At 46.6% G+C, this 21,444-nt stretch overlaps 1 protein-coding gene across 3 annotated transcripts in view; it reads left to right on the forward strand.

The window, feature by feature from the left end:
• Positions 1-21,444, forward strand: part of LOC121593124 — a 146,742-nt gene that overhangs the window by 5,921 nt on the left and 119,377 nt on the right. For 2 of the 3 annotated variants that reach the window (XM_041915219.1, XM_041915221.1), the window contains exon 2: positions 2,993-3,498. In XM_041915219.1, coding sequence (XP_041771153.1) covers positions 3,419-3,498 — 80 coding nt within the window. In that variant the 5' untranslated portion in view covers positions 2,993-3,418. Of the gene's footprint in view, positions 1-2,824; positions 2,841-2,992; positions 3,499-21,444 lie in introns of those variants that run through there. The other variant, XM_041915220.1, reaches the window with a different exon arrangement.

Consider the following 21,444-nt stretch of genomic DNA (forward strand, 5'->3'; position numbering starts at 1 on the left):
GACACATTCGCAAGGTTTTTCTTTTTTTTTAAAGATACGATTCTCTTCAGCCCCGAGAACCGTGTGAGACCCTACGGCACAGGGTGGTAAGCTTTGACCTGTTGGACGATGGTGCAGCAAGAGTTTGGGCAGTGGTGCGAGGAGCAGTATTTTTTTTGTTACGTTTTTATGTGTTCTCCATTTCGTATGCCATCTGCGGGGATCGCGGGTTGTTGTGCGAAGATTTTTTTTTTACAGTTGTTGCCCCTTGCTGTATACTTGTTAACTGCACACACTGCGCTCGATGCTGGCCGATAGGATGTTGATAGGTTGAACGATTTTCTCATTCGCCTGGCGATTCGCACGTCGATATCGATTTCGAGACGATATAAAATGATAGCCCCGGGGACGAAGGCGATGACAGCACCGCGGATACAAGAGCCGGGAGGGTGTAAGGGCAAAGGCACGCGGTGCTTGGGATGTTGGAGAAGGTCATGTCTTACAAGGCGCTTAATTGTTACTCTCGTTTCAACGTGGACGCGATCGCATCGCGGGCAGTTGAAGGAGACGGTGGTGGTGGTGGTGGTGATGATGTTGTAAGGTCATGAGAATCACTTGCAGTGGAATGGAAAGAACTTCCTCCTGCCGTTTTGGGTTGGGTCTCGTGGGCAGAGTTGGGCAGAAGCCGAGGCGAAGAAAAACACTTGAAGACTTGAGCTCAGATCGACATAAATATGCATGATGCTGTTTTGAGTTGCACCGAGCTAGTGCTTCATTCTTGAGGTCGATAGTGTCTGTAAGGAGTTGACAATATTGGGACTCCACACGTTTGCAACTTCCAAAGGAATTTGTAGAGCCTTAGTAACAGCATAACAGTCATAAATATTTCACCCAATGTTGCTTAATCCTGAAATATGAATCATTGGATGTAATGTGAGGGATTTTTGCGGGATTTTTGAGGGACCAACTGGAATCTCAAAGTCCCAATTTTCAGAATCGTTGTTCCCCAAACCATTCCCTACTCTCTACGTGCTGAGGTCCGCCCACACGTTTGTGTTGATTCTCTTAATGGCATTTCCTGTTTCGGTGTCCCCTCCGTTTCAACCATCTCCTCAGCGATCTCGCTTCAAAAAGGGGTCCGCGTATGAAAAATATGACGTCCACGTCCAAGTGTCCACGCTGCTCGTAAAACCAGACATTTGAGCTCGGCTTGAAATCACAATCCCGTCTAGCAAGATGGTTACGAAAGTGGTTTAGATTTGCCAGTAGTGCTGCCACTGACTGACTGACTGACTGACTCTGCTCGCTTTTGTTACGATAGCAAGGGTCTATGGGGCGGTTTTTTTCTGTGCTTCTGTCATTTCGAAAGTAGTTTTGTTTCAGAGTTCAACAAACTTTACCTTACCGGACACCACCTGCAAGACGACGGATCGGATAGCGCTGGTTGATGAATTGGTTCGCACCTGAACCTACTGATGGTTGGTAAGCTAGGCGAATCCTGCCTTGATTTGTGTAGCAATTAAGAGCGGAGACAAATCTACGCATACTTTCGAAGTGATGGAAATATAAGGATTAGTTTTAATAACATCATTCCATTAATTTGTACTGCGTCTTTTGCTGATGTTTTGCTCACTGCATAAAACATAAATGTCAAAGGTAGAAATAGCGTATGAAAATAAAATAGGATAATTATGAATCTCAAACGGGGAAGAAAACAACACGCAATTAAACAAAATTGTTGTTGACATTTAAAGAACTGGAAATCTTAAGGAGGTTTTTGCTTTTGCACCATATTTGTGCAGCTCTCGAAGAATGATATGGGGTTCTAGTTAATAATCATAAAAGCTTGATCATAATAATCATGACTAAACAGTCTAGAATGTGATAATAATTTTCTGTTGAATCTCTATGACAAATGACATGACACAGAATGGCTGCTGCTGACGCTAAAGTCGTGTTGAAAATAGAAAACCTTTCTTAACAATGCTGAAGTCAAAGTCCAACGAGCTACTGGCCGGAGTCGCCGGAGTGATCGTTAATCAAGTCCCACATCATAAATGGTAGCAAAATACGCCACATCAGTACTGTTCAGTGCTGTTTAACTTTCAATTTGCAAACTAACGGTGCCTTCCTTCTGTACCGGACATTGTACTATGACGTGCTACCTTTAGATGCAATTATTAATCTCTTCTCGGCTCTCAAAGATGCCATCCAATTAATTAATGTACCCTCTCCCGCAAGTGTGGGCCTGCGAAGCATCACTAGAAAGGATGTGTTCAGTAGTTAGTCATGTGTAGTGATCATACAAACATTTCCTACCGATCGAGCGGGACAAGAAGTGACAAAGCAAAATTTTACACTCTCCATGTTGCTCACTCCATGTTTTGCATCTTCAACGTATCCTACCCGACGACACAACAGCTCATTTCATTCTTCCGTTCTTCGCTGTTTATTTGCAGTCATCGAGGATCGCGGATGTGGATCGGATATTTAGGGTCGTTCGTACCATTGTCAACCCTGCTCGCGTTGCAAACCGGATCGATGGACAAGGACGGGTTGAAGAACAATACGAATAAAACACACAAAAAACCCCATCGAATCAAAAACAGGATCACAGAAAAATAGTTTGGCGGGCGTTTACGTGTACCGGTCGATGGTGTGAAGAGTGCTTTGCGTAAAGGCCAAATACAGGTGCAAGAATCTGTGAGCGTTGACTGGCGACGGTGAAAAAAAGGGTTGGCTGTGGCAGAAATTATGATCTTGACTGAATGGCAGTGTAGACTGAACTCTGTTGCTTTGCGCGATTGGCATCGAATTCAGTGCGTAAAGAGGAGGTTCGTCGCTTGCACGTTGGCATTGAGGTCTCTCGCGTTTGTTTGTTTCGAGCAGCGAGCGTACTTTGTGCAATTGATTGCATTTTGTTGCTTCGTATTGTTTTATTGTGTGCGTTGTAAAGGTGTTTTGATTGTTAGTGTTTCATAGAAGTGTAATTAGTTTGTTTCTCTTCTTTCAGTTTCTTTCTGGTTATTGTGCGAAGTCTATCTATTTTCTTAAAAGTGTTCCTTTTTTTAAAAAAATAGTTCATTCTTAGTGGCCTTAGTGGCTTGTGTGTTCATACTAGTGGCAATGAAAAGCGCCGTGCGCTAAGTGGTTGAAAAAGAAAGCAAAAAAAAAGTGCGTAGAGTACATCTTGAAATCTTTTTGTACGACAAAAGATCTCAAAGTTTCGTTGTTCTCTTAGGAAGTGTGCATCTCGCTCGGTAGTTTGTAGTGCATTTGGTGCTCCACAGTTTGATACGCGATAGCGCTTTGCCGTTGTGCGAGCGTCGAAGTAGCAGAATAGCGTCGGGAGGCTCGGAAGTCGGAAGCGCCGCTTATCCAGAGCGTATATATCGTTCTGCTGTGTTAGGCGGGCAAAGTAACACTCTACGCGCTCAAGATGGTGATGTCGCTGTACCGGACTATTAAGGGCCACACGGGCACGTACAAGCGTAGGAAGAACCGCGAACTGGAGCGAAGGTAAGTGGAAGGCGAGCGTGGGCAATTTGCTTGGCTGTACTAAACATTTGAATCGATTTCCATTCCGCATAAAGACCATTAGATCGGGTTCATTTAGCGCTTAAGCTGCACATCATATTCGTCTACTGCTTGCTGGAGATTCCAGGAAAGTGAAAGTATGAACTCCCCTTTGGAATGGGCTGTGAACTTGGGGGTCAGGTATGACGTTTCCGGTTGGCCCATGCATCCGTTTATTGCTTTACCATGTGGATGTGGCTGCTGTGGGGAGTGGCATTTGAATACCGTGCACAGATGTAGTTGATTCGAGCTGGTTGTTAAATTAAGCAGAAACGATGAGTTCGAAACATTATCATTCGAACCTTCGCAACCGTGTGATGCTGCTGCAATGGGGTAGTACTTTACTGAAAAAGCAAACATAATCACGAATCGTGTTGAGTGTGTGTGTGTGTGTGTGTAATGCACAGAAGGTGTTAGAGGGCGTGACCGAGCGGTTGGTTGGATAATCATCCGAAGGGAAAGCCACCCGGGTATGTGAATTTGGTGGGCCCTCGACCTGACCGCAATGTGTGTCTGGGTGAACGCGTGCGTGTACTGCCGCGAACGAATTATGATCGTTAGTGATGAGGCTCCACCGCTGGCGCAGCGAAGTTCCCAAGCCACACCACAAACGTGTTTCCGGTGCGCGGTTCCGAAATCCAGCCAGCCTAATATGCACACGCATCACGCTGCAAATGGTGGAGCATTTTTCGTTAGTTTAGTGTGTTCGTTGACGGTTGCAGGAATGGAAGCATCCGTGCGCGAAGTATGCCGCCACAAATGAACGTCTCCCCAAAGCAGAGGGTTAATAGTAAAGCTCTCGGTAGCAGCAAAAACAGCAAAAAAAAAAGGCTAAATAGTTACAAGGCAGCTGCGTTATGAATGTTTCAGACACTTTTCATTGCTTTTCACTTTGTGGTTTATTTTTGCCTGCACACAACAACAACAACGCCTTATGTGCACTCCTGGGCTGGGCTGGGCGCATGGGAGAGCAGGCAAAAGCTGCTGAATCATTTGCCGGTAATGGGGGTTTGATTAAATCAAATTATTTGTATTAGATGTTCAGCGCATCAGGTGGCGAAGGTTAGCGAAAAAACATGAAATAATAACATGACATTCGCGATAAAATCACACATAATGGTTGTGAAACAAATGAAATTCGGTGTTGCCTTCTTGACTTTAACATTCGAGACAGTAAAATGGTGTGAAAATGTGTGTAATCATTTCGAATCGTAGCCGCGGAAGATTTACAACACGATGAAAGCTACCGAAGAGATATATTCCATTTTCACTTGTTTTTTTTGATAGATCGTGTTACATTTTACTTTCAAGCGGCATCGCAGCATTAATTGAATGTTTGTTTATGAAATGTTTTATGGATGAGTTTGTTTATCGATCGTTCAAGAGATCGTGCATGCTGTGATCGGTGGTGTTGTTTATTTTTGATGCCGTTGTTTGTCGATACTAATGAAATGCATTTTTCAATCGTTAGGGCGACTAACTAGCATTCAACCCGTTATGAAACTTGAATCTAATGTGTCGACTTTGATATAAACCTGGGCGAAAATAAAATCCACCAGCGAGACCACCCATGGGTTGTTTTAAGTTACCCTTTTTTAATAGATTGAAACGAGACATGAAGCATGTTTTCCTACTTGAAAATGATGCAATGGCTAGATCCTTCCGAGGAAAAACAAAATCTCCGACTGGAGGATCGTCTAATGCTCTGCAGAACGTCCATAAATGGATCATGTGTGTGTTTGTGTGTGGTTTTTCTTGCCATCTTCAGTTGCGAATACGATTAATGTGTGTGGTCCCAGCATCATGATCTGGCGGTACTTGAATCTGTTCTGCGATCTGTCAGATCGAGATGGCGAGAAACGTAACGAATGACGCCTCATTTCGCCTCCTCGGTGTACGTTTCATGGCAATGGTTCGTTCGTTAGATGTCGTGTTAAATGTCGCTTATAGTTATTTATAGAGACTGAAAAATGAACCCACCAATGATTTGTTTATTGTGCTTTTAGCAACTGTTTGACATAATTATTTTTGCTTTAATCAGTTGAACAGTTGTTCCAGCAGGAGCTGCTACCAAGGAAAGCTTAACCAAGTGTACGGAATTTTCAGAACAATCGAAGAATGGTACATTCCTTTACTCACCCAGAACATGTACCGAATGGGTACCGATGTTGCTCACCAACACACCAGTGTGAATGGAACAAATTCCACCGAATAGTTACATCGCTTTGTTCTCTGCTTCACACTCACCGGGCAGATTACCGCTACAAATTCTTACAAACCTTCACCTCCACCTGAGCGTTTTTGCCGCCGTCCAGTGACAACGATCTCTGGTGACAATGTCTAGATCTGGTGGAAATCAGCAAGCCTGCTTCTGCAACGTGTTGTACTCTCCGTTGCAGCCCAGGGACCTTGCTTATTGAAATGTGTAGATCCAGATCTTTATGGGATATCGATGAGGTAACGGAACGCGCTCGATGTAGTACCACCGAATGGCACACACGGTGAATGTGCTGCTCACGACTTGGCATGTGGTCAACAAACTCATTTCACTGACAGCACAGGAAAAACCGATGGGTTGACTGCACTGTCTCGTTAGAGAATGTCACGGGAGGGGAAATATTCCAAATTTTATCGCTTCCTAAATCGAACGACATCGCCACGGCTGGGGAGGGGGACACGTTATGCAGCAAATGGCATTAACCTTGCGAAAAGTGTCGTGGTGTTGTTAGCTCTGAAAGCAGGAAGGAATTTTCTCTGTGCTGTACAAATTTACGATACGGTTTAGCGTGGAGGGAGGAAGCGTGTCGCTCGCCCTTAGAGGGTGGCATGTCGTTCGGGATGGGAAGTATCTAAATCGCGCCATGTCGTGATTTGGCAGGCTTTATATGACGTAGTCATGCCCCATCGTTGTCTGCTGAAAATGATCATGTTCTCGAAATATTACTGTATATTTATCCCCTCTAATATCAATGGGAAATGTTGTCATAGATTCGTTTCTTTTTTTCGTTGTTGCTTCAAGTGACTTCATAAACAGCTGCCCCATCGTGGAAGGATTTGATGCCATTGAGATGTTTATTTGTGTAATACGCTACCGTAAATACTGTTGTGTGGAGCTCTCCTGCCCACTCCAATCCTCTTTCAATATCACACGTTCTTGTATTACTCATCAAGGCTAGCGAAAGATTTGAACGCGCGTCGGAAGCGACGAACACCATCATGCACAGTGATGTGTGGCTGCTGTATACAAAACACCTACGGAGGAGGCTGCTGTAATGAGACGCAGCTTCTCAAACAGGTGACCTGTACGCTGTGGTACGCTGCAACACACGCTGCAAGCGAATGCGTAGGCGGCACTTGACTCAGCCTAATGCATGAAAATGTCATAATCATCGCTCGACGTTCGACGAAGGTGTCGAATGATTGCTCAACAGAAAGCCCCACACCACCGCCAGCCGAAGATGTGTCTCTATTGACTGATGTGTTCTCTTGTTCTTCGTCTCCGGCCCCACCCAGCGATGATTACACTTCCTTCTTGAACCCCAGTTCGGTCAATTTAACGCTCGATTGGGGCGAAATGTTCCGTTTTCGACGAAATTGGCGACTTCCATTAGGAGTGTTGTGTGTGGTTATGCTTGCAGATCGCGGAGCGTCCCCTTATGTGAGATGTGAGCAATGAGCATCGCTGCTATGCACACAACATTTATTTGGTCGCTAATGGAGCGCTAATAGTTTCAAACAGTTTCCCTACCACTGTCCATAGTAGACCATAGTGGTTGGCGCACTCACTCTTTTCTGCGCATCGTTTGCCGATAATATAGATCACACAAACCATCGCGGAAGCAGCGCGGGACTCATGAGGCATAAAGCATTCCATGGGCAGTTTCTCCTGCGCTTCTTATGTATTTTACCGGGCAGAAGCGGACAACAAAGCGCACGATAAGCCACCGTTTGGAATTGGAGCTGAAAGCATTACATTTAGAAAACGATTTAAATATCTCAATACCACCCTCCCCCCCCCCCTCCCCCACGGAGAGCCAGCTTCCGTTGCATGGAGATGTGCGGGAATGGGCGGTTTTGAGTGAGAGTTTCGCGCCTTCATTTGCGCTCTCACTCACTGCCATTTTCAATCGGGGGAGGAAAAATCAGCCAACGGAAACGATGCCAAAGCTGGGTGATTGGCGAATGTTGTTTTTTGTTGTCGTTTCCGCTCCTATCCTATCGCTTTGTTTATGCCCCGGGGTGAATTCTTTCTCCCCGGTGCAATGCTGCTGCACCAGGGAGGGAAATTTGTGCAGCGTTTGGTCGGCTTACGGTGCCTGTGATTGCGGAACGTTTTCGGAAGCCGGCCCCGGCCAAAGAGGGTATCTATTAACGGCGATCCAATTTGGAGGCGGAACAGCTATTATCGACAGCGGTGGTGGCGCTTCGATCGCAATTACTATTGACGGTGCGCGCGCGCCTGATCTTGGCCAAACGATTGGTGGGCCCTCGCGTGGGTTATACATATAACGCAAGAATCCCGCGTTGGAAGGTGCTTTGTAAGCTTCTCTAGTTTTCCATCTGAAGCTTGATATTAGCGTGGCCGAAATAATTTCCATTTCTCCATCTCCATCAGGTAGCTTATCGATGGTTCTTGTCTTCTAACGATTGATAACAGGCTTTCAGCTATGCACCATCGTAGTAATTGAAGCAAACTGCATCGTTTAAACGGAATTCAGATTCGGTATTGGTTTTTCGTGTAAAAGATAATGAGAATGTGTGTCTGTGAGAGAGTGAAATTGAAATGAAGCTGTTGAAGATCGATGTAAATAAATATTTAGTGGAAGATGTACACCTCACCAAAACAAGGCAGGTTCGTCGCTTACTCAACTGGAACTAATTAAACGCACAATTAAACCCTGCACAAAGAGCAATCATTATGTTATAAATGACAGTAAACAGAATAAACTTTCATGTACCAGTTTGATCATAACATTCACAGCAGGTGCATAAAAGTAAGAAAAAAATCGCTACAAATCTCGAACTACACATTTGATTAACGGCGACTCAACACGCGTCACAAGACATGTCGATTGTGCCAGCTTGCGCACGCATGCACTTGGCAACACTTGGCTAACGCAGGAAGGATTGGCTTTCAATTGGCAATTTGCAGCAAACTTACATTGCCGGCCCGTCGCCACAAAGAATCCATTTGCGTTCGACAGAGAATCGAGCCGGGCCCGCTCGCGCTTCAATTGCATATTGTTTATTAGCGAACGAATTAATCGTCAACCGTGGCCGGGAAGGAAGGTGCTTCACCGGAGAAGAGTGCAGTGAGCTGTGAGCTTCCTTTCCCTTTAATGCCAGGCACACTGGCTCACCCAGATTAGCGACCGGCTGGCTGCTGGTAGTAGTAGTAGTTTGCATTTTAATGCCAAATCGCAACGATATCAAGACCTGTTGTATAATACTTTCAAATGGGTATTATCTCTCCCCTTTACGGCTTGTATTATTGCACTGGCCGTAGAACTTGATTGCATTGGTTGAGATGGGTTGTGGATAAAGTAAATCGGATTAGGCAAAGTGTTAGTGGGGTAATCAAGTCACAGTTATGTGTGCAAACTTTTCTTCACAAATGGACTCATAAATAGAAGGAGCGTTTGTGTTTTTAATTCATTTATCTCGCAATACGAGGCATATTTCTGTACTAGGTAACCTTTTCCTTTGCTTTATTTCTCTTCTCGGTCATGTTACATTACATCGATGAGCTCAATTAGCAGAATTCCTTCGGGGTTTTGTTCGGAAAAAATGTGCAAACGCTTCATTGGCACTCCCTAAACAATCCTACTGGGCTCGGTATTATGGCCTTCTCCCTCTGTGTGACATTGTTTTGCTTCGACATAAGCAGCCTGACAGAAGGGAGGACAAAAAATCACCCCGAAGGTTCGTCGCTTACCTACCCGGTGTTATATTTTGTTACGGCAAGAACGTGCCACACACTTCACACGATCCCTCCCCCCCCCTCCCGCTGGTCGAAGGATAATAAATAAAATTGACATGCGGCAGAGGAATCGATGCGACACTTGATCCGAACGTGTCGTGCCGGAGCGCCGACTCGCCACTGTGGTAGGTAGTGCTGGCCTGCAGCTGAAGGATCATCCACTCGAGATGGAAAATCCATTAGATGGTGTACTCCTCAAAGCCGTACAGCCGGACATCTCACCATAATAGATCTATTGCCTTGTGCCGCTTGCTGTTACAATGTTGCAGTGTGAGAGGTGGTGCATTGGGTCGCGTTTTATTAGCATAACCGTGTCGTTGCCGTCGGTGGTGGTGGTGGTGGTGGTGATGGTGCACCGTGGAGTCTGGCGTCGTGTGTTCTAAACGAGCGTAACGGACAGCGATCACCCGCGTAATTGTCAGTGATTCAAACGGCTCCGAAAGATAATTAAGTGTAGCGCAATGGCGCACAGAGAGAAGGTGAGTGTGCACTCTAGCCTCCTTGGTGTGGGCTCGATCAAGGCCGACTTGACTGAGCGGTGAAGATGATGTGAGGAATTTATGGCTGCTTTTCTTTCTTTCCTGCTAGTACAAACGATCGATCGATCTCTTGTGGATTTGAAGGTGGGATGAATGGTAGCACTGATGAAGATTGACGCGGAGCTGTGAAGATGAACTATTAGTTTTCATTAATGGTTTAAAGGTGGGTTTGGTAGATGATCTGTATCGATAGATCTGTATCGGTAAATGGTGCTAAAAAGGGCAAACATTCACAGTGATGAGGAAGATTAAACGTAGAGTTCGAAAGTCAACGCGTGTTATGCTAATAGGTGTGATTCCATTAGTGTTTTCAGTGCTTTTGATAAATGCTGTCATATTTCATGTCATTTAATTAAAAATTAATTATCTTAGTATTCATAACATTCATACGAAGATGCTTCATTCGCTAAACTGTGAACAAATTGTGGAGCGATAAATTTATTCATTACTACTATTTGTGAAACGTTCTCTTCGGCCGAAATGTGGTAGCCGAACTGTACCGAAAACAGTAACTCACCGCGACCACCACTCGTAAGGGCTCGTCTTCATGAATATTTAACGTTGAATCAATTTCGACAGCACAAAATTGCGCAACGCGACTGCACATACCAACGCGCGGGTAGCTTATGACGGTAAGGTGTTTTTGTGTTCGCGCTACCGTAAGTTGCTGGTTAATAAACAGTTTCAAATTGAATATTAATTCGTTCGTTCGATTGGCCTCTCATTATTGGGAGGCAGCGGTAAGCTAGAAAAATGGACCGAACCGAACAAACCGTACCTCGCTGGGCCGTACACGGGGTACAGTAGGTTCGGACGAGGTACACAAACATGACGTAGGGACGTGTGCTTGTTGCGTGTTTTACATACGCGAAGATTTGTAATGCTAATTATGGACAATATTTCATGCCTCCACCGGCGTACACCCCTTCTGCAGTGGGTACCAAAATAAAAGTGAGTGGCGCGGAGGGGCCCACTGACGATAAAGAAGGGCGTTTTGGGGCCAATTTGCCCATCGTTGCCGTTGCGGTAAGCGACGAACCGCTTTATTTATACACGCGGTGTCAGTTAGCAAAGTGTCGATAGAATCGCGTTTAAAGGGCTTTCCACTTTCAAGGCCACAGCTAAGTGTGGACACGCACACTGGAAGACGATTTCACCCGCACCACGGTCGCTCCAGTTCTGTGCCGTTCTTGCACTGGTGAAGCCGGCGCGGTTGCGCCAAAAGCAAGAAGGTCGCTTCGGTGTCGCTTTTAAGAACGGCAGAGTTAACTACCGCTGAGATTAATAGCCATGAAAACGGGCCTTAACATATCGCAACAGCAAATTAGTGCCGGTTTGTTGTACTGATTTGCTCGCTTGATTGTAATCGCTTGGGATGATAAAGCGGGCTGTGCAATGGACTCGGGCGCAGGGAATTATCTCTCCTTTGCGTAAAAGAGGGAACGAATTGCTGCGACAAGAAGAGCGCATTCTAGTTGACTGGACAGTAGACTTCACTCGCAGTACAGCGGTGCGCTATGATTGACAGTAGAATCGCGCACCGAACAGATGGAGCCACCGGAGCTTGTCAAAGCTAAGCGCGCGCATCAGTGTTGCCAATTAGTAGGCTTATGACTAGGCTAGGCGGTGTCGTGTTTTGTCATGTTTCGGTGTGGGACACACGATCGTGAAGATGCGAGCCTCCGGAGTCTTGAATGCGAGAGTTAAATTACAGATCCGGAGCGGGCGGGCAGAATTTAATCATTGAATGAAAGAAGCTGACATCGCAAGACAGCGCAACTGCGCGCGCTAGATTGAAGACACCCGCTGATGGACATCCGCAAGTCACGAGTCAGTAACGAACGTATTTAAAACCATCGCCAACTACTCCGTCCGCTGTTGGGTGACAAAATCAGGCGCCCAGCATTCGTTTGCCTTGCGAGTAGGAGTTGTATCGCTCGTGTTAGTTCTAGCCACACAACTCCCACAGAACCCACCCGGCAAAAGGGGATCAGAATCAGGAGAGACGAATCTGACAGAACACGAAACCATGTTGGGCGACAAACGAAAACGAAAACATGGAATCTATTCCGGGCGCGGTGCGTATATGCGCCCCGCCCGTGTCAGATCTGCTGGGCGAAAGCAATGGTGGCGTAGGTACGCTACAATGACATTCGTACGCTACAACGTCGCGCGCGCGCGCAAAGCCACTGTCTTATCAGTGGCGTCGTATCTTGGTAGGAAATTTCACCTCCCGCAACGTTATCCCGCAACAGCAACATACCTCGCCTCGCCCGAACATCGATTGTGTGCTGTTCTGCGTCGAACGCGACGAGGCTTCAATGTTCGCTTGAGGCGTGCGTTTGGCGTGCGAGCCAGATTGCCAGAGCCAGAGCCAGCCGCCCGCCTCACAGTGGGAGAGCGCCCGGGCACCCAGACACGTCGTGGGTTGACTTATCAAAAGGTGTTCTTGTTGTATTGGTTGTTAAGTTTCGTGTTTGCTGGTGTGCTGCACAAGCTTGCACAGCCTGCCACCCACTCCAGAGTGGTCCAGAAACTGATTTACAACCGCCCGCTTTCCCGAAGGGCGCTGCATTTTGTCTGTTTTGATGAAAATTTAATTGGCTTTCGATTCGCTTTGTACTTGGCTTGGTCGGTGTGTCGGGGGCATGTTTCGAGCCTTTCCGAGACAGGCAAATGTGTGGACGCCCGGTGTCGATGACCCGTAAACCCGGGGGAACGAATAGGATTAAAACAGCATCACCTCCACCCCGGACCTGGTCAGCAGCTATCAGGCTAACTGCCTAGACTCTCGCCGTGGCAAAGAAATAGAAGCGATAAGCAATGGATGAGAGAGGGGGGACGAAAAACACGAAACACACAAAGCACTCGGGATCGGATGTCGTCTGACCGCACGGGTGGAAAAACATGCAACCCGGCGAGAAGGGTTCATCGGACACTGATTTCGCACGACTGATCGCCAAACAATCGCCAAAACGCTGCTGCATCAGCCTGGAAAAGCCGAACGCTGTGTTGTTTTAATTAACATTTACTTTTGCTTTTACTGTGCAGAGGGACGGTGTGGGAGATTCCTGCAGCCTCCTCTTTAGTTTACATCTGCTCAATTATTCGGACTGATGATTTAAATCGGCAAACTCGGTGGCGCTCGCTGGCAATTGCAGAGCTCTCGGCGGGAGTGAAATGTTATCTAACCGTTGGACAGTGTTTTCTCAATACAATCACGGTTTTTGTTAGCTTGTATTATAGTTACTTGGAGCTACTTGAACAAATCAAAATAGTTGAACCTATTGTGTCCGTACCAGAAAATGGTTCTATCGGGTGACAGTGAAACAGAGCACTGAGTGATCTTTTGGGGGAGTGAAATCGAGTTTTATCTTGTTTTCCATTCCAAAACTGTATACTGATACACTACTCCCTTTGTGTGTATTACTTATGAAATCGTGACCTGAACGTCGTTAAAGTCATCATTTTATCGCCACCTTCTGTCACCGTTCGTTAATTGTCGATCTGTAATCACAAGCTAAACGCGGACAATAAACTGTCCTGTTTTATCGTGCAGACCTTCCCAGAAAAGGAAGTTACCACTATGATAAGCTGGTTTTATGACAGGCACGCTTGTTGGAGCATGATTTACAGCCAGAGCCCTACACCACCGCATGCACTTGTGCTTCACTGTAACTGTTACAGAGTTACATTGTTATGCTGCAGTTTTGTTTGCCGAAGCCGTATCTTGCTCAAGCAACCTTCCATCAAAGCTTCCGAACCGAAACCGAACCGAAAGTGGCACTCAATTTTTGGGAGATCCAAATTATGATCCCCTATCATGATGGGTTGCGGATGGGTTTTGTTTCTTCGAAATGAGCCAACTTAATGAGCCAAACGCACAGCAGCACTGTAAAGCAACCGAAAAAAGCTCCCCCTCCTAATAATTCGGTTTTCCATAATCAGTTGAGCGTTTTACAGCAATTTTGTAAAGTTGAACGAGCGTGGCGAGCAGCAGTGTGGTGTGATATACAGGTAGCAGGAAATGGCAGCCACAGCGACACAACACAGTACACGTGATCGTGCGATTGCGATCGGGGTGAAAATATTGACGCTCATTAACGCCAGTCCCATCGCCGTATCATTATCAAATCACTATCACCAACACTTACACCGACCGGTTTGTGGGTTTGGGTATCGCTCGTGTCATCTTTCCACTAAACCCCGTCAACTGCCAACACGATCAACTGCCGCAGCGCAGGCTGCTTTCCTTTCGATCATTCATTTCCATTCGCTGAAGGGTGCTGTTTACGGAGACGCGTTTTCCGTTCCGAAGTGTAGCGACTGAAAATGGTTTCCTTGTTTGGTGTGCGGACTGGGGAGGGCTAACGATTAAAACCGCATTAATCGAAGCGATGTTGCAGTTTGTGCGGTTGTGCTGGTGCCCGCTTGGTAAACGGCCTGCCCGAGTCACGTCACGGAAATGATGGGCTGTGTGGGGCGGCGGCGGCGGTTGCTTTTCGATACCCTTTCGGAAAGCGTATCGATTGTTTTGGGCCATCAATTTCAATTTTCAAACTTTTTCCGATCCACTAACGTGCCGTCGGGCTTGGAATGGTGGTGCATACATAACAATGTGTTACGCGCTTGCAGCACCGATGCACCGCCGCGATTGGGACGGAGACGGGGACGGGGGCCGCATCAGTGCAGCGAAACAGATGACAGTGGGTCCCAGCGTTTCCGTGTGTCTCTTTGGAAGTTTGACTGAAATTACTTTCTCCGCTAATTACAGCTTCGAGCGTATGCTGTCCATTTTGTAGCAAACGATTGCGTTGTGATTTTCATCTGGAAAACTGGCAAGCTAATTTCTGTTCGAAAAAAAGGGGCTCAAAATTATCGCCCTTTTTAGGATCTTTTCCACGCTGGTATTTATTTATAGTAGTACAAATATCTTTCACCTTAATTTTAAACCTGATGGTTGGTTTTTTCCCTTTTTCCCGTTCCCCGTCGTCACGTGATGATTCAATTAGTTTGCACCCCAATTGGTTCACCAACAAATTACACATAGGCACAGCGTTACGCAAAAGCAGGCTGAACAGCCCTATCGCTGTGTTGCTGCCAACTGCCAACCGGACAGGCTGGTGATTTAAATGATGCCCAAGACACGAACCCCATTTCGCTTGATCACTAATCAATCGGCACGTGCTTTCGAGTTTAATATTTTCATTTCACGCGTGTTGGCAATGGCGATAGAGTTGTAAAAACGCTCTGCGAAGCTGCATGGTTGGTGATCTGTTCCTTATCGAACGTGCACTGAGATGCTGTGAGGTGTTGGTCGATGTTTAAGATAATTGAGGGTAATTTTCAATCGACGGTGTCCGTACATTCGGTTCAGGTGGTCGATGGTAAATGCCTCTTTGAACTGGCCACCTTTGCAGAAGCCACAGCTCTATCGATCTATGTGGGCCATCGTTACGTGTTTAGGGTGTTTTTTTTTCGTAAAGAAAATTGTGGCTTTACGGAGAACGTTGTGCATATGGCGGGGTATTAATGATGGGCAGGTGTGGTAATAACGTTGATTTCGTTCAAAACGACACGATATTGGTGGGAGCAATGTAACAAGCTCGTAATATGAGGAATGTCGTGATAAAATGAGGAATGATTAGGATGATATTAGTGAAGCCTTAAGATTTCTTGTGTAATTAAAATAGATTGAGATAAAGCACAGTAAGTACCATTAAATGAATTTAAGTATCTATTTGATTAATTTTTGTTAATATTCGTTAGTAATGATCGGCTAATTTCCATCCCTAAAATGCAAGCAAATCTGTTATGGTAGACTGTAGAGGTCCGGTAATGTCAATATTGAAAGTGTGTATCGTAAACAGGCAAACCATCACCAATCCATAATTGAAGAAGGTCGTAGCTGGTGATTCATATGTCAGACGATCACTTTACCACACCACCGCAGATACGATTGACCCGCTCTTTATAAAAAAGCGAGAAAAAAAACAATGTCCATAATTTGTCGATTGTAGTTGACTTCATTTGAACGATGATTGTGGTGTGATAATGATTTCAACACTCTTTTTTGTGTCGATTGCCTGCATTGAACGCAACCGTACAGCATTTCAACGCAGGTTCGTCGTTTGTTCACCCATGTCGATTTTTTGTTCTCCTGTTCGCTCACTTCTCGATGGATTGGACGCATCTTGGCGTGAAAGTCATCTCATCCGAGTGGGACAAACTCTGTGCAGTTGATGATCAACTCGATCGCGGGGTTGTGGGGTGTGTGCGTGTGTGTGTATTGTTGTTTGCAGGCGAATGGCGAACACTTGCCGAACGGGCCAATGCAAATGCACCGAAACAAGGCCGACAGGTCATCTGGACAGGGAGGGCGAACGCTCTCATTCATTGGTTTTTGGGCAGCAGGGGAGCAGCAGCTTGGTGAGCCGGTTTGGGAAAATTGCAAGTTCGCAAGCCGTCAGCAGCACGAGCGCAACGAGCAGCGTATGAAAGTGTAAGGTCAAATGCAATGCCATTTGGGCCATGTATAGGACCTGTTGCCTGGGTTACCTGTCGTGAAAGACACGACAGAAGGTTTGCCGTAGCCACCGGAGGAACCGGTAGAGCTTGTTGTTGGAAATTCGTGTAGATGAAATCATCATATGACGCGTGCGCGTGTGTTGTTTGGGGACATTTTCGGAGGTGAGCAGGATGTTATCATCGGCAGCTCGAACCGGTCAGCTAAGCCGGAGGAGAAAAACCAGATTTGCATGTTTAAAAATCGTATCACCTTGGGTCAAGGTAAGCGATACGCGGGGCGGTTGTGTCGGTAGGTGTCGGTCAAAGAAAGCAAACGGCTATGAGCTAATATTTGTCGTCTGGGATGATTCAGACCGAACAACATTTGAAATAGAAATTACAGGACTTTTTTTTGTTTCACTGCGCACTATTACAAATCGTTTACGTATTACGCAATTTGAATACGAAATTTGGTTACAACTTTTCGGAAATGAGGACAGTCGCCACGCGAGACGCCACCTGGGTGACGCAAGAGGCAATAAAAACTCATCATAATGCTGAGCGCAGTGCACACACACCCTCCTGCCGCCCCCCTTGGGTGAATTCTTTCCAAGCAGATGAGTGTTGAATTGATGGTGAATGGGGTGTCCCAAATTAAGGGGACAGCAAGCGACGAAACCGCGTATAGGGACGAGAGTGGAGCAGCGTTGCCTCGTTTTACATCCATACTCGTAAAATCCAATCAATATTCGTGTTCTGCGGCTACGGGGCGATCGGCGATGGTACACGATCATCGATTTGTGATTTATTTGATTGGCAAAAGAAAAGTGAAAGTTTGCAATTTTGTGTGGTTTTTTAAACACACACACAGACATTTAAACGTTTAGGTTTCTCAATGCTCAATAATTTGCGCTTTAAATGCGTTTCGGTGAACAGGGAACGAAAACAATGAAGTAAAAGAGATGAAGATGAAACGCTTGGCTTGGGAAGGCACATAAATCAAAGAATTTTATTGCTCACCAAACACCAGCGCCAAACAGGAAAGCGGGAGCGAGACGGGAGTTCCCTTTTTTTCGCGACCAAACCCAACCAAGCAGTGGATAAGCGCGCTTGGCTGAAAAGTGACAAGTAGCGTGTAATTTATTGTCACTACATTCTTTGCTGGGGCGTGCGCCGAGGGTAAGTGCAGCCGAAGTGCAGCTTGTGGCGCAGCAATTAAGCTTACAAATGTAAGCAACTTAGCGAGTACAGATTGGAAGCGCCCCCGGGATTGAGATCTTTGCCGTGAGATAAATAATTAGACGGAACGGAGAAGGGGCAAAAAGTATTAAAAAAAAAGATAGGATAGCGATACAGGGCGCAACAACGGTGCGGAAAATTCTTGCCTCTCGTTTTGTTGGCTTCCCCCTTTTTTTTTTGGTCGATCGGTTCGATTTCCTTCGGTAGTGCAGCAGCAGCAGCGTGGAAGCAGTTCTGGGAATTGCTCGCGCGCCCTACCTCTTGCGCGGGAAGAATCCTTTATCGAACGCGCGCAAAACCGGTGCGCGAACGGGTATACGATATTCGATCCGCGATAAACCACACTTTGAAGATGCATCGGTGTGTCAGTCGGCAACTGCAGAGCCACGGAATCGACACACCCAACACACACAGATGCCGACCTGTAATGTAAATTGTTTAATTGTACTTAATTAAATTGTTCGCTTCTATTGGCGTGAGCGCGCGAGGGCTTTCGATTCCTTCGATTCTCCCCCACTTTTTTGCTAGCTACATCGCTAAGAAGTGTGCTTGGTATAGAATGACGATGCCTATCTACGATCTAAGCTACCTCAAAAGGCCGATGGCCCCAAAACCCCACCCCGGCCGCGGTACACAGGCAAACAGCGATGTGCGATAAATTAGTGCCCATTTCGCGTTGCGCGAAAGCGATCCACCATTCGCGACACAATAAAAACATACCACACATTCTGATGCAGCGAGAAGGAAGCTTGGCGTGCGAGGCGTAGGTAGAGGTGGTAGTATTTTTATCGCTGGTTTAAAAATATCCCTAATAGCGTGTGTGCCACAACTCCAACTCCTCACCCGCGTTGCATGTGGATGGCTTTGTGCGCTCGCGAGCGAGAGAGAGAGAGAATGATTTTTCACCATTTATCAGCAATTTTTCCACCACCCAAACTCCCAAACCCATCCCCTGTTTCTGCAGGCTAATCCTGGCAGCACGGGCAACCCGTCGGGGCAACAAAGCCGCCTCATCATCCAGTGCGCCTTCTCGCGTTGATCGCGCATTGTCGATTGATTCTTTTAAAAAGGGCGCACTGTTCTGTTTTGTTACCGAGCAGGGGAAGGTGGCAGGATCCGCCGCTTGCGGATCGAACGGATCGATTGGTGCCACGGAGCGAGCGGCTTTGAAGTGGGATTTACAATAGACATTAAAAATTTCTACACGGGAACAAAACACTCACTCGCTCTTGAATGCACTCCCCTTGCTTACCTGGGAGGGAGGGGTTGGTACACAAGAGAGAGCACGGTGGTGCACAAAGTCCCTCGGGAAGACTTTTGATATTGACGTCTTGAATGCATGAAAACAGGCAAAAAGAATAAAAAACACAACCCCTCCAGGCAGCAAACCGATCGACCTTGCCGTCTCTTGTATCGACGCGGTGTGCAGCAAGGGATGCATTTGGAGCCTGAGTCTGATTGATCTGAATTCCAAGTGAGTGTGTCCTGGTGTCCCGTCCATTGGGTCGGTAGTTTTTGTGACGGAGTGTTGTGTGCGGAGGCTCCAGGCAACGTGGCAAATAATGGAAGTTCATTAAGAGAGCGGAGAAGAAGTGTATTCTTGAGCGGTGGAAGTACGTGATGGACGTCGACGGGGTACAGCAAGAGCAGAAGGAGAAGATCACGCAAAGAATGCTACTAAATTGTAGCAGCAATAGGGTGCGAATCGTATAGGGGAACTTTACAAATTACTATCGACGCCAGGAATAGTCCTCCGACTCTTCTAAGGGTGTTGATTAATCATGTTCAAATAGACACATAAACCGGTGACTCAATTGAACGTAATCTTGACGATCTTTGTCCTGATGAGCTGGTGCTGGTGCTTTGACGTTTCTGTCCAGAGCGGAAGATGCAGTCCCTGGGCGACCGTTTTGTCAATGGTGATGGTAATTTCGTTTGCAGCAAACCCTTTTTTTTTGCAAGGTGCATCCCACTAGACACCGAGCACCGAGAGGTGTAAATGGATGTCGTTTTTCTTGATTTAATGTTGGAATTATACTTTTATTCCGCCGAGATTTACTGCGGTGGTTGGAGTCCGTTGGGGCAGTGAAGAATAGTCTCTCCCGATACATCAACCAGCTTCCGAACAGGATTCGAAACCGTCTGATTGGTATTAATGTCGAGGAATCGATCAGCACACAGACGCCTGCTCAAGTGCGCCACCATCATCGTCATCGGTGCAATCAATCTCTCCCCTCGCGGGTGAAGTGCGTTGATGGGGTGTCCTCTCCTCTGAAGAGGGGATTAAATGGCAGGACTTTTATTTTCAATCAGCACCATTCTCGATTCGATGCACCCCTTTCTCTCTCTCTGTGAACCCTTCTTTCCGGGGAGTTGTTCCTTCGTTTGGTCTTCGTCTTTGGTACTGAAATTGCGTTCGTTTTATTGCCCTTTGCACATGACGATTTGAATTCTTGCGTAGAAGAATGATGATCCCCACACTGGTCGATTGTGCGTTCCCGTTCGCTATCTGCGGTAAATTTAATTACACACTATCGGACCATCCTTGCCATTAACCTCAAAGAAGACGTTTATGATATGCGTTAAACAGCTTACAAAACCGCTCACCGTCAGAGTTGCCATCTCATTGTGGCTGCTCTAGGCTGCACAAGAGCATTCCTGAGGTCACACGGAGATGGCATGTTTGCAGTGTGTGTGTGTGTGTGTTTTGTTGTTGTTGCATGCGTGCGTTTATTTATTCCAAATCGTTACCCGGACCTCCTGCAACGCAGTGTCGACGGTTCGCCGAGAATAGCCATTGGTAACGCAAAGGGCTCGGAACACTCCTCCGGGAATGAGGAGAAGAACAAATCGAGCCCGCCACTGTGTTGCTGCTGCTGCTTCTGCTTCACGCTACAAATATCGCGTTATCGGCCAATTTCCCTTTTCGGTGTGGAATGTATTCTGTACGCTTTCACCCCCGGCATGTGTGTGCAAGGCGGGTTCGTCGCTTGCGCCTCAAGGCGCCTTTGCCGTGCGCTACTTGTTTTTTTGGCGACTTGCAAATGTGCTGCGTGTGTGCGTTGTTTTGTTTTTTCCTCGTGCACCATGGGAGGCAAAGGGTATGAACGACTTTGCATGCAAAGCTATAGATTATGGGGTAGTGACATTAGCAAATAATGCGACAATCGAGTCTTTGTTTCGCGTTCGCGCAGTAGAAAGGAGCCCGTGTTGCAACCCCGTGTCGATCGGAAACTAAAAGGCAGGCTGTTTCTTTTACAAAGACCGTGCGAGGTTTCACATTGAATTTCAAACACTTAAAACCGCTCCAATATTTTGCACTGAACTGAAGCTAACTCCACACCACGGCAGAATTCCCTTTTAGAAGGGATTATGTCAGCCCCTGTGCCGAAATGGAAACACTTTCGATCGCAGGCAGCCAACGAACTGTCCGTGTTCCCCACGCCCGCAACGGGGGTGTGGTGCACAAAATAAGCTTAAAAGATAAATGACAGCCGGCCCTTAAAAGCTTCCCCGGGTTTCCGCGTTTCGGATTAAATTTCGAGTGCCTGGCGGCTTCCTGTGATCCGACACGCTCGATCCTGGCACTCAATAAAGCCCTTCTGCGCTTGGTTGCGCTCGTAC

The sequence above is a fragment of the Anopheles merus genome, chromosome 2L (assembly GCF_017562075.2).
Source record: "Anopheles merus strain MAF chromosome 2L, AmerM5.1, whole genome shotgun sequence".
NCBI classification, from domain to species: domain Eukaryota; kingdom Metazoa; phylum Arthropoda; class Insecta; order Diptera; family Culicidae; genus Anopheles; species Anopheles merus.